At 38.6% G+C, this 13,439-nt stretch overlaps 1 protein-coding gene across 17 annotated transcripts in view; it reads right to left on the minus strand.

Annotated features, from left to right (window-relative positions):
• The window catches only part of ESRRG (estrogen related receptor gamma), a 625,647-nt gene that overhangs the window by 52,073 nt on the left and 560,135 nt on the right, over positions 1-13,439 (minus strand). For 16 of the 17 annotated variants that reach the window (XM_047704102.1, XM_047704099.1, XM_047704103.1 and 13 more), the window contains 2 exons: positions 12,980-13,090; positions 9,177-9,359 (listed from right to left, as the gene is read on the minus strand). In XM_047704102.1, the coding sequence (XP_047560058.1) occupies positions 9,177-9,359; positions 12,980-13,090 (294 nt within the window). The remainder of the gene's footprint in view (positions 1-9,176; positions 9,360-12,979; positions 13,091-13,439) is intronic. The other variant, XM_047704098.1, reaches the window with a different exon arrangement.

The raw sequence follows: 13,439 nt of genomic DNA on the forward strand, positions 1-13,439 counted from the left end.
TATTCTTGAATATTTCTTTTCCAAGGTAATCAGGTTACCTCCTCACTTTCATAAACTAATTTTGATACAGACGATCCTGGATTACATAGCTATTTTTATCTACAAAATATAATGTCTTGTATCAGAAACTCTCGAGTTCAGCTGAGTAATACTTACACCCTCTTTCAAAAAGAAAACTCAGCAGTTAAATTTTTTGAAGACATCACTTCTCTCTGTGTTTAAAAAGTGCTTTTAAATTACTCTGCATTCTATAGAAAACTGTTTCTCTGATGCTTGAAGTCTCCAGCTGCCACACAATTTATATCTCTTTCTTCTGCTCTTTGTTTTTCAGCCATTTTCCCTGAATGTCAAAGTCAATTTAGTGCATTTCACTTTGCTGAATAAATCAGAGGCGAAATCCTTGCTAAAAGTGAAAATTTGATTTGCTAAAAGGAGCTTAGGGCAACTATTAATCAATATATCCAGAGTGTCAAAGCCAAGGCCAGGATAGACATGCATTCATTTGGAGATTGGCTGAGGCAGATAAAGGGGGACGCAGGGGAAAATGTGCAACCGGCCCCCAGAAGGCAGGCGGGGTTAGGGTTGGAGGGAGGGTCAAAAGGGGGGAAAGAGAGAAACAAAACATGTTGGTGACATGTTCTGCTCTTCTCCCTCAAATTCTTGTTGTAAAGGTAGAAAAAGATATTTTGATTAAGCATTTAAGCATATATGAATTATACTAATTATAGCAGCTCTCATATACCAATTTCCTCCCAATACACGAAAGTCTTTCTTAACTCATCAAGTAGCCTCGAGAAGAATCTACAAGTCAGAAGTAACAGCTCCATGATCAGAATTCCAGAACAGAAAGAGTTGGGCCAAGTCTACAGGATGTCAATATTTTGATAATCTTCAGAGAGATTACAAGTTATTTCAGGTTTCTGAAAGATCGTGACATAGAGTTAACCAAATGACTGTACTCATCCTATCATCTCATCCTTCAAAAGAGTTTGACAATTACTGAGAACTTGCCTGAAAGTGGGATCCTATTTTAGGACATAGTACATACAGAAATCTTTAACGCTCAGAAATTTAACACTGTTGTTTTCAAAAGTACACAGAGTAATCTTTCTCTATGGAAGTTCATTCAAGGTTCTGATTTTAGTCTTTTCAAAATGCAGTTTTAATCACGTCACTGAGTTAAAAATGTTAATTGCTTCTATTGCCTTCAGTATAAAATGCTGTTTCCTTTGCAAGAAACTCAAGGTTTTTCGTGATGGGATCCTCGGCCATGGATCTCCTCCCATGCCGCTCTGTCCATGCTTACATGTGACTGTGGGTGAGAGCACCATCAACAGCCCACATCATGGAGTTCAAGCTGTCCATTCATCTCACCGAATCACCCACCCACTACACTGGGAGGGTCGACAAAGCAGATGCTGTGCTGTATTCATACTCGTGTGAGTATCCTTTGTGCACAATGCCTGGCACAGAGCTGACTAAATGCCAGAAGGAAGGAAGGCAGGCAGGCAGGCAGGCAAGTGGGAGGGAAGGGAGGAGGGAGGGAGGAAGAAATAGATTCAAGGTCAAGCGGTGGAGCTAACACTTTGATATCTGGTGTGGTTCAAAGTCACTTGATACACTTCTGCTCTGATTTACCTATAACTCTCAATCAAATTCAATGGCCAGTGAGTCCAAACACAGGAAGGGAGGGGGAGCATCCGATTTTAGCAATTAATCACTTAGGGAATTTCCCACTACTACAATGAGTAGTTAAGCGGTGATTGCCTTGTTTCATTAAAATTTGTGATCAGCCATATGTAGGGTACACTATCGGTCAAACACGTTGATTTTCTTGGACTGAAAAAAAGTGTCACACGTTTCCATTTTTATTCATCCTCCTTTCCTTGAATCTTGCATTTTGTATATGTATAGACAAAATTGAAAGGCCAAATATGTTCCATTCATCTAAACTCGTGATGAGAGGTAGGTAGGTAATCTGGAATGAATGACACAGAGCATAGGGGAAGGAGATGAGGACAGGGAAGAAGGACATAATAAAGCTACTGCCAAAAAGCCACTTAAGTTAACTATTCTGGGGGTCCAAGTAACATGAATACTGTCAAACATGAGAGTCAAACTTCCTGACTCTCAAGTTTGCTCATATATAAAGTGGAGATAATAAGAATAAAACCTACCCAGAAAGTGGCAACACAATTGTTGTGGGCATCCAATAAATGTTTGTGAAAGTGCTTCGTAAACAATAAATAACCATACAGATATTAGTTCTTTTTGTACTGAAGGCTTAGTCTCATTAAAATGAGATTATCACATATATATGCACACACACATGCATAATGTATTTATTTGGACCGAGATATGTGATTCAGGGTAGAGCTCATATCATGTATGTATCTTTAATATTTCCCATGGCACCAAGCATAGAGTTGGGTACATGACACCTACTGGAACACTTAAACCAGATTCGATGATCACTATGATCACTATGAAATTACGATTCCTTTGTGATTAGAGGTATACAACAGCATGGCTATGTACGGGGGGACATCTAGTCCTGGAGCCCAAGGCATGCCGGAATAGAGAGGATGTGAGCAGGGAATCCAGCATGGTTACAGATTGGGCATTAGGTCACAAATCATGGGACTCAGTGGTGACAGTCAATCTCCAGAAGCATCTTTAACAAGATTAGGATTGTCTCTTGACCCAGATCCCTGTCTAGGAAAACTGGCAACTTCTTGCCAATCTCTCTCTCTTTATATATATATATTTACTTCTAGCATGGGTAGCTGCAGAAAACGAAGGACCTCTGGTGAGCTTTCAGTTATTTTTTTCATAACATACTTTTTGACTTTTCCCCATCACAGCTGTGACTTCAGAGACTGATAAATAGTTACTTCAGGTTTGGCCAAGAAGGATGAACTAGCTTATTTAGGTGCTAATGATCCTGCCCACCTAAGACAAATGATGACCATATCCATACTCAGATCCTTTTGACCCCCTGAGCCACCCAGGTGCCCCCATACACAGATCCTTTTGGGTAAATAGCTTCCCTTCTACCTTTGCAATATAACCAATGTTTACGGTGAATATTTTTTGAAATGGATTTTATTAGCACTGACTTTTTGGATCACTTGGTTTTAATTGCAATAAAATGACAATCGATGTGCAGTATCTTAGGAACTAAGATGAACACTGATATTTTACATTTAGATCATGCTTTATAATTTGCAAATTAATTATACATATGTGTTTAATTTGCATGTGTATTCTCTCCCTCATTTGATTTTCACAATATAACTAATGGCTAGAGCAATTAAGTAACTTAAAAAAATTATCCCACCACAGCTTAGGCTATCTGATTTTACTTTCAGGTTCATTCCACCCTTGGAAACCACAACGATAGGTGCACAGGTCTACACCTACCAGGTACAAGAAATAGAACTTCCAAATATTTGGTAACTGAATAGAATTATAATTTAAATAGTATTATTAAGTGCCAAGGCTTTGCGTCTAAAATTTATATTTTCTCCACTTAACTAAAAGACTCAACCACTTCATAGTTCCAAAATCATTAAGTCACATACACAAAAGAAAAATTAGTCCTGATAAAAGAGGCTGTAATCACTTCAATTCATTCACAGCAAAGTAGAAATTACAACTACATGTAAATTCAGTTCTGGGGGGTTGCCTGGGTGGCTCAGTTGGTTAAGCATCTGTCTTCGGCTCAGGTCATGATCTCAGGGTCCTGGGATCGAGTCCCACATTGGACTCCCTGCTCAGCGGGGAACCTACTTCTCCCTCTGCCTCTACCTGCTGCTCCTCCTGCTTGTGGTCTCTATCCCTCTATCAAATAAATAAGTAAAATATTTTAAAAGTAAATAAAAATAAATAAATTCAGTTCTGGGATGGGGTAGAGAGTGGAGCCTCAGGGCCAATTAGTAGTTTGGGGCTATGCATATTTTAATCAACTAATCAATAAAATATTTACCAAGTACCAGTGATAGAAAGCTCAAAATGAGTCTTAGTTGCTACCTATAGAACTCTCCCCTAGTCAACCATGCCCTTGATCCACACATCAAACCATAATCACACACATATACACATGGAAACATACTTTTATGTTATAAATGGAAACATCTTATGGTAATTATTTCCAGCACATTTGTTTGTGTGACTTTTTGCACATATCGCCAGCACCATTAAGTGATGGTTTAAGATAAGGAACGGGCATTTTAAAAACCTCCACAGCTTTGGTTGGGGATGATATAATCTTAAAAACTGGTCTCTATAAAAAGTGAATCAGAACAAAAGAACAATCGATAAACAGCATAATTAGCAACAGATGTTCAAAATACCCTTGGGTATTCACCCACAAAATTTATATTCTAATGCAGAAAGAGTTTATACGTGTTCTTTAAAGATTTCTGCCACTTCTTGAAAAGTCCCAATACTTCTGTTGAGAAAAATAAAAAAAATCCAATTCAACGAGCAACTTTTGATACGTTCTTCCAACTGCATGTTTTTACCAAAAAATGCTTCAGTGTAAATGAAAAATACTGGTTTCTATACTTTAGATTTCTGTTTCCCACATGAATAAACTACACATAAAGACGGTTCTATCACACTATCTTCCTAGTGTGGTTTTCCTTTAGAGCTTAATAGATCCTGCCTACACTGAGGATGAATAAAAATTGTAGAGTTTTTTTTTTTTTCTGTTTTGATATCATTCCAGAAGATGCCATTTTATAAATGTGACTAAGGGGGCCCAAACTGACACAGAGGCCTCCGCTTTAGCCAGCAAGGGTTTAATTTGTCGTGTTAAAAAGAAACAAGCCTGCCTGAAAATCGGCCATCTCTGATAAAGGAAAAAAAAATTTTCTAAAATACATTCATTCATTCATTCACTTAATTGTTCAAATACCCTTCTATTCTTTTAAAAGTAAACTGTCAGATGAGACCCATTATCTATTTAAGCCACTTATATAGGTCAGCTAATATGGGTGATGCTTTTTTAAGCACCGTCTGACTCAGCACATTTCTGCATTTTGCTAACAAAGTAACAGTCCATAATAATATTTTAATCAATGCCAAAGAACAATAATAGATCTGACTGCGGGGCTGATAATCGTCTTATCACACCCTGTGAAACCTAGCTCTAATATTTGAGGGAGCCTCCATTACTGGGCAGCCCATTCTGAAAAAGGCCAACAATGGGAGAGAATGAAGTGGAGTGTGCGGTAACTCTGTATCTACATAAAAGAGATTAGAGGCGACAGCGTTCCATTTTACAGCTCAATCATATTGTGTTAGCATGCGCTTATCCGAGCGCGGACGAAATTGAAAGAGAAATAAAAAAGAGTCAGGCAGATAGGAACCAGAAAAGCGAGGCATGAGCAATTTCCAAGGATATAAAAGGATGCTAATGGCGGGGCCCTGTCATTCTTAAAAAGGGCTATTAGGGCACCATCATCTGTTCTTCTGCCCTTATGCTCTTCCAACTAAAGTCAAGCATTTTCTAAAGCCCTTGTGATCTTTTTTCTTCTATAGATAAAGTATGGTCATGTTTCCTAAGAACACACTTTTCCATTTATGTGATTTATTAAAGTAAGTCAACTAATTCGATTTACTGATAAAAAAAACCACGCCATATGTATTTTCCTTCAATATTTTCTTTTGTTGAATTCTGCACTTTCTTATGTAGCAAAAGCAAGGATAGAAGAATCCCTTCCTAGCAGTGCAGAGAGGCTACGGATCTTGTCTGAGATGTTAAACTTAATTTTTGAACTCTGTGTGTGTGTGTGTGTGTGTGTGTGTGTGTGTGTGTGTGATGACACAAACTGAGAACAGTATAGAGAGAGCAAAGGCTTTACATTTTAGTACTAAAGAAAGATTTCACTTTAATTTTAACAGAAGCTTTACACAAAGAGTTTTGAAGTTAAGACAAAGACGGGTGAAATTTCAGTTCTGACTTGACTTTAATTCAGGCCCTGACCCCAGTTATGAGCACTGGGTCATGTTATCAAGAACATGATTTTACTTCTATCAAGGCAGAAATGTGACCTTAATCTTTATACTCTCTTTGTCTCCCGTCCCCCCCCCTCAGCCCCCCATCCTATGCTCCAAATCGCTGCTGCACCCAACCTCCCCGAAGCCCAGGTATACCAGCACTCTTGATATCAGAGCACCCTCTTCGTCTACCTCAAAACAGGGTATGGCACGCTTATTATTTAACAATTTAAAAGAATTCCAGCTAATTCTTGTTTGGCTAATCCTTTTCTGAAAAGCCAAGCCACTCCTTGTAATCATTTAAACACCCTGAGGGTATCTCGAACACCAGAGCTGTGAATCATCACTCCACAGTGACCTCCTCTGGCATTTGCTGTGGAGAGAGAATCACATCAGTCTCCACCAATTCTAAGCCTCAGCTTAAGACTGAACACATAATCGTATAGTAATTGTTTCCACCACTGGAAATGCTGTTACTCATAGTTATTTAAAGTTACTGTCTTCACAAAAGTCACCAGAGCCCCTTTACTGTGACAGGTTCCTTTGTGAGCTGACATTTCTACTTAGACGCACAACTGGACCCACAAATTTATCACGGACGTTTCCTTACCAGAGAGCGTGGTAAGGAGTTGTTGACTATCATTGGTCATTATTACCAATTGTCTGAGCAAAATTAAAATACTGGCTTAACAGGTCTCTTAATTCAGGGAGAACTTGCACAGAGCTTCCTAAAATAATGGAGGGTTTCCAGTCATAGCGACACAGTGTCTCATGCTGTTGTTATCAGTAACACCAACACTACCATCACTCTTACTCTGAAACGCTTCTTTCAAATGCAGCCCATTGAGCAGTATCCTGATTCTACTCTAGGAAACAGTGTGGCTTTGAAGACGTCAGACACATTTGTGAATTGGTGCAGGGGACTTTACCTCTTATGCCTCAAATGGCCCTGTCTTTGAATTAAAGATAATAGGACTGGATTCCTGGATTAAAACAAGAGTTCTCGGTCGGGGAAGGTGGGCAGAGTTCTGCCCACCAGAGGACACATGTCCATATCTAAAGACATTTTTGTTTGTCACAACTCAAGGGTGCTAGTGATAGAAACCCAGGACGCTGCTTGCTGAACATCCTACCAGGAACAGGACAGTCCCCACAACAAAGGATGAATGGACCCAGTATCAATAGTGTCAAGGCTGAGAAACCCTGAGTTAGAATAAGGATATTTTTTGTCCTTTTTACTTTTTTATTTTTTTATTTTTAAGAAAGGGAAGGGAGGGAAAGAGAGAAAGAGGAGGAGAGAGGAGAGCGAGGGAGAGGGGAAGAGAGAATCTTAAGCACGCTCCTCACCCAGCAGAGAGCCCAATGCAATGCTCATTCTCACAACCCCCAGATCATGACCTGAGCCAAAATCAGGAGCTGGATGCTTAACCAACCGACTGAACCACCCAGGCACCCCAGACTAATGACATTTTAAATATGTGAGTATAGAGGTGCCTAGTTGGCTCAGTCAGTAGAGGGTACAACTCTTGATCTCAGGGTTGTTGGTTTGAGCCCCACACTGGGTGTAAAGATTACCTACAAATAAAATCTTTTTTAAAAAATTAAAAAAAAATAAAATATGTGAGTATGTACGTGCATGTGTGTACATGTCTATATACATAAAGTAATGAAATATATAAATACAAATGATATATATTGACTATCTAAAGAAGTGTGGATACTTCAACAAATACTAATTTTCTTCTGCTCTAAAACCTTCAGGCAACTCTTCATCTAGGTAAGTTTTCATACGCTATTGAAGCAAATTCTGACAGTTCCCACCGCCACAATTCCCAAATGTCTTAACATCGTTTAGCATATCCTTTCTTTTTTCCCTTTTTTAGAAGTCACATAGATATGATTACAATCGAAATGTGATATCAACTATCCACACGATGAAATTCACATCCTTCTCGTACATGTAGTAACCCTCGTTAAGTATCTTCTAAAGAACACACTCAAGCTCACCTCTTTAACTAGTTTTGACTTAATTTGGGGTGCTTTATTAGCAAACGGTGTAAGACAAAGTAGCTGGTATAATACAGAGTGATGTTTAAATTAGTTTACAATTTGCTTGGCCTCATCTAGAACTGCACCGAACAAAGCCATTCAGAAATGTCAGCTGTGTTCCTAACCACTGTAACAAATTGTCGTCTGAACGCGGCACACCTAATGACTTCAAATTAGCTTCACTGCGATATCGCCTGACAGTTCGTTACGACTGTTAGCAACATAGCTGGCGTATCATGACCAAGAAATTGGTTTCAATGTGGGCTGGGAAAGGGACTTCCATCAATTTGATTAAAGAAATTACTGTAGCATTCAAAGCATAAAGACAAACTAGTTTAAGGAGACAGAAGGAAGTTAACCGTACCAGAAAAACACCGCTCATCGTTCAAAAACTTGTTTACCAACTACTTGAAGATCGAAGTTCAAACAAACACAAATAATTCAGGCAGACTGCCAAAATTGTCAACCCTCGAGACCAGGTATATTTACTGATGTTATTGGCATGGGCCGAGAAAGAAAAGTAATAGGGTACTTTAAAATACTACGTTTAAGTTACTGTATGAGAAAGTTTATGATGTCCATTTAATATTGATTTTTACAATTTGTGTATAAATTCATGGTAAATATCTAATTGTCAACCAAAGCTGTGCTGGCAAATAGAAGGAGCAAGGCGGTGTGAACAGCCACCATGAAAACACGTGAGGGAGTCTTAAAAGGAAAAAAAGGTATGTTAGATGTGTGCTGACAAAGACATTTTTTAAAGTGAAAAGAAAAAAGAGAAGTATTTCCTTAAGAGAAAGCTCAGAATTTTAAGAGGGAGAAAGACACATTTTTTTTTTTTTAAGTTATATTCTCTTTACCTTATGTTGGCAATAGTACCACTGCCTATGAAAAACAAAAACAGAAAAACAGAGTTCAAGGTGGTACAGATAGAGAAAGGCTTATGGTTCTGGGAAGGTTAAGCAAAGCTCAAAATGAAGTATGATTAAAAACACACGTGAAGGTTAAAAAAACATAGCAATGAGAAAATTTTAGATTTGCTTAAATATACATATTAGGGAATTATTGCAACCTTTTCTGTTTCATTTTTATTTATTTATTTTTCTTTTCAGAAAATGTACCTGGAATGTGCTTCGCCCATCCAATGATAACCACCAATTCCCGGTCGGCCAAGTCGCACAGGGTGGTGAGAGCTTTGATGTCACTGTCAGGGACAGTAGGGTCAGGCATGGCATAGATCTTCTCCGGTTCAGCCACCAGCAAATGTGAGACAATCTTGTTATCTGCAGGATCAGACCAGAGCACTACAAGATCACTAGTAGCAATATCCCGCTTTCCCAAACCCTAAAGTCTGCTGCGTTTTGACAAATAATTCCAATTGTCTACAACAAACCCCAGATACTCTGTTTCTGGTTCGATATATGCAGAGTAAACAGTGTTCAGGAAAACTCAGAGGAAGAAAGAAGCCACCGCAGTTGTAAGAGAATGCATTCCTTTCTTCTTCTCTGCTCTACCTGCCTTTGCTGGAATGAAGCATCTGTCCTGTAATGAAATGTTTTATAGCAAACAAATAAGAGAAGTTAGATGCTTTCTGGGTTTGCTCTTTGATTCTTAAGTGGGATTTGGGGAAGCAGATTCAATAGTATACAACATGTTTAAACTAAAAATCCACAGTCAACCGCTGAAATATAGAATATACTGCAGAAGGCAAAGAACTACCAACGCCCATAGTCATAATGGGCACGAAAGTCATTAATTGTCTTAATTCCTTCAAAGAAGAGCAAAGGTCAGAGCCCTTCTGCCTGGGTGAATTACTGACTATATAACTCTATCTCTGTGGGATGTATTAAATAGGAATTTCTCTCCTTTCTCTCCCTCCCCTTACACTCAGCCAATCCTTCAAATATAGCCAATATCTGTTTCCAGGAAAACACTCCTACCTAAATGTTACCATATTTTCTCTTTGGAGTGTCTAATTCTTTAAACCTTTATTTTCATCTGTTGTCTTTAGCTCATTCTCTGGTTCAGATTTATCTGTCTGAAATTTGTGATATATGTTTTTAAAATCCTTCATAAAATAAACACTAGAGACAAATGGAAAGCATCACATCAAATGTGTTTTATTGCTTAGGGGCATGTGAGAGTTTATGAAAGGGTTGTAAAGCCTTGCTAACGGAATGATTTTTCTTGTTGGCCCTATTCTCAATTTCTATGTGTAGCTTTAGATTTTATACTTTCTTCTAAGTGAAGAGATACAAATGTGTATGGATAAACCCAAATATTTCAATGTTCCGTGTACTATTACTCTAGCAAACCAGGGCATTAAATGGGACTTTTGTGAGCAAAACCAGTTCTCTTTGCATTTACTAGATAATTTTCCTTTCATTCTAAGTTTTTAACTTTTTCAACCCAAAAGAAAAAAACTGCACATACCCTAGAATTGAAAACATAGCATTTCTTTTAGTCTTCTTTAACAAAATGACAAGGAGATTATCCGAGCTATAATTAGCCATTTTTCTGACATTTTAACACTTTATTACTATGGCTGCTATATGAATTACATTTATTGCAAATAATCAACAGATAACCATTCATTGACTCTAATATTCAATTATCACCAAATTGAAAATGCAGATTTGGGAGGAAATACTCCCAAACATCATATTTTGTAGGGAAAAAATAAAATTAAATACAGATTCTTTTTTTTTTTTTTTTTAATTTGTAGGATCTGTGAAGAATGGCATTTGTTTCTTATATATGCTATGGAAACAACACCCTGTATTTTTAGTTACGCTTGGAAAAGTTTCAACTTTCATCGCTCTGACAATGCAACAAAACCTGTCAGCACCCGCAAGTTTGTCAGGATTAGACGAAATGCAATATTTAATAAAGGGCACACAAATGTGCCCAAAGGAAATCTTGATTCTGGATCTTTTTGTCCTGGGAAGATGGTTACCTGTTTGACCCAAATCAATGGATACTTGACCGGAAGGGTCAGAGAAATTTGGTGGAAGCTAAGAAATTCCCATCATTCAGAAAACAGAATAGCCGACAGGACCGTTTCTAGGTAAATCTTATTTAATGTTTCCCTAATTAGAATCAATAGAACCCAATTTCCATTCTTGGGCTTTTGTAGTACACAAACAATCAGTCAGGGCCCAGAAATCTCCCTCAGCCACTTTCTCAGCAAAGCCCAGGCACAGCCTCTTGACACTTATCTGACAGGATCTGAAAATTAAGTTTTATAAATGTTTGTTACAAAAACACACTAATTGGATGGACTAAGGAAAATTAACACAGAGGCCTTGAGATAATGAGTAATGACTTATTAGGAGGCCTCTTTATCTCAGACAAATGGAGCTCACTGAAATTGCTATAATCTTCTGGAAGGTACTTGACGAGCCACTTCCCAATTTCTCAGGTTTACGCCGAAAACCATAGATGTCCCTCCATCAAATGGACGCGCAAACCGGGCCAGGGATCATTTTTCTCTCAGGAGAGGAAATTATCAATGGTTTCAGTCAATGCTCATGTAAAATGAATGAGATATGGGCAGTGTGTATGATACTGAGTCTAGGAAAACTAACCTCTAATGAAATTAAGCATTAGTGTTTATTGCGTTTTATTGTATTATCAGAAAGTTTTTTATTATAACGTGCAAAATCTGCTTAATGCAGTCCTAGATTGTATTTGCAGAATGCCAAACAGCTTATGTAGGCTGAGGAGAGGATGCCAGATTGGACAATTGAAGGTATAATCAACATAATGTTTTTTGGAAAGGCGAAAGGAAACTATGCCATATGTTCACTTAAGCTTTAATTTTATGTAAAACTGGTTGTTTTTCCTTTGACATAGCTAAAATGTCCTTTCATTTACAGTTCAGGGTCTGTTTTATTTATTTAACAGATCCCCATATGCTCACACGTATGATGCACAGCAGCGACCCCTCCTGGAGAGTCGGAATTAGAAGCGGACGTCTTCTCTTGCTTTGAAAGCAGATCAACCATTGCCCGTGTCTCTTCTACAACCGCTAGGATGCACCCTCCTCTGGTAGGTGCTGGTTGTGTCATCTGAGACCGGGGGAGCTAAACGCGGGAACTGATTCCATCAAGCACTTCTCAGTGCCTCGTACAAACTCTGTGCATAAATATCCTGAAAGGCTAGTTCTGTTGCAGTAGAACTACGAACTGACTTTTCAGAAAATGGGACGCAGTTATTGCCTCAATCTACATTCCAACTCTTTCTAGTTCATGACAAAGAGAATGGGGCTTGAGTTTTAGTAATGTAGCCATCATCCTTTCCAACTGCAATCTGGCATTATAAAACCACGGACTCTTTAAAAACAATTCATGATGCCCATAAGGGCATCTGAGATAGAACCATCAACCTATGCTTGTTACCAGCAGGGCCTCTTCTTATTTTAATCTATTGCTAGCTAGTGTGTTAACCTTCTAGAGCGTCAAATTAATGAGGCTCCTAATGTATTTTCATTGGGAGGTTGAGCAGTCAAACTCATTTAGTTAGTGAAAACTACAAAAATCACTTTCTTGTGAAATCTGAAACTAACAGCTCCAATGAACTAATGATTACAGTATGATCCATTTTATGTACCTCTGAAAATAAAGATAACCAGCAAATGTAAAATTTGCATTATATAAGCTGTGCCTTAATAGGCTTGTGCTTCTACAAAATGACTTGGTGAAAAAGGGTAAGGGAGAGAAAACCCATAGGAAAAAAAAAAAAAAGATAATTAGCCGAGTAGCTGTTGCTCCTCAAAGGCAATCCTTGGGAACAGAGCCATGGCCCCCCAACAAAGACAAGTCTCCTTGGAGTCAGTAGGGATGGGCATGCCAAGACCGATACACATAGAGCCAACTGGGAGGATTCCGTGTGTTGGAAAGCCAGACATGTCTGCTGTACTTACATGGCTTTTTGGCTGGCTGAACCAGCTGAGGGTTCAGGTAGGGGCTGTTCTCCGCATCTATTCTGCGCTTGTACTTCTGCCGACCTCCACGTACTCTGTCAAGACGTACCCCTGTGGGCAAAGACAGGCACTGGCTTACTGCTGAGGTAGCCATCTTTGAGACCAGTCAAATACATACAGTATCACCGATCAGTGCTATGGAGACAGACAGTAGAACACAGAATGGTCCAGAGGTATTGGAGGAATGTTTAATAAAAAAAAAAAAAAAAAAAAGTGGTGGCTAAAACACAATGGCCAGGGGTTGGCAAGCACATCTGTAGAGCATGACAAACCTGAAACACATTTCATGCAAGGCCATCAAAATCACATTTACACACCAAAGGAAAGGCACATTTCCATGGGCATTAACACAAAGAAATTTTCCCTTGGTACTAGCCTCGTTTCTCAAAATAAAGACAAT

The sequence above is a fragment of the Lutra lutra genome, chromosome 15, assembly GCF_902655055.1.
Source record: "Lutra lutra chromosome 15, mLutLut1.2, whole genome shotgun sequence".
Lineage (NCBI taxonomy): Eukaryota > Metazoa > Chordata > Mammalia > Carnivora > Mustelidae > Lutra > Lutra lutra.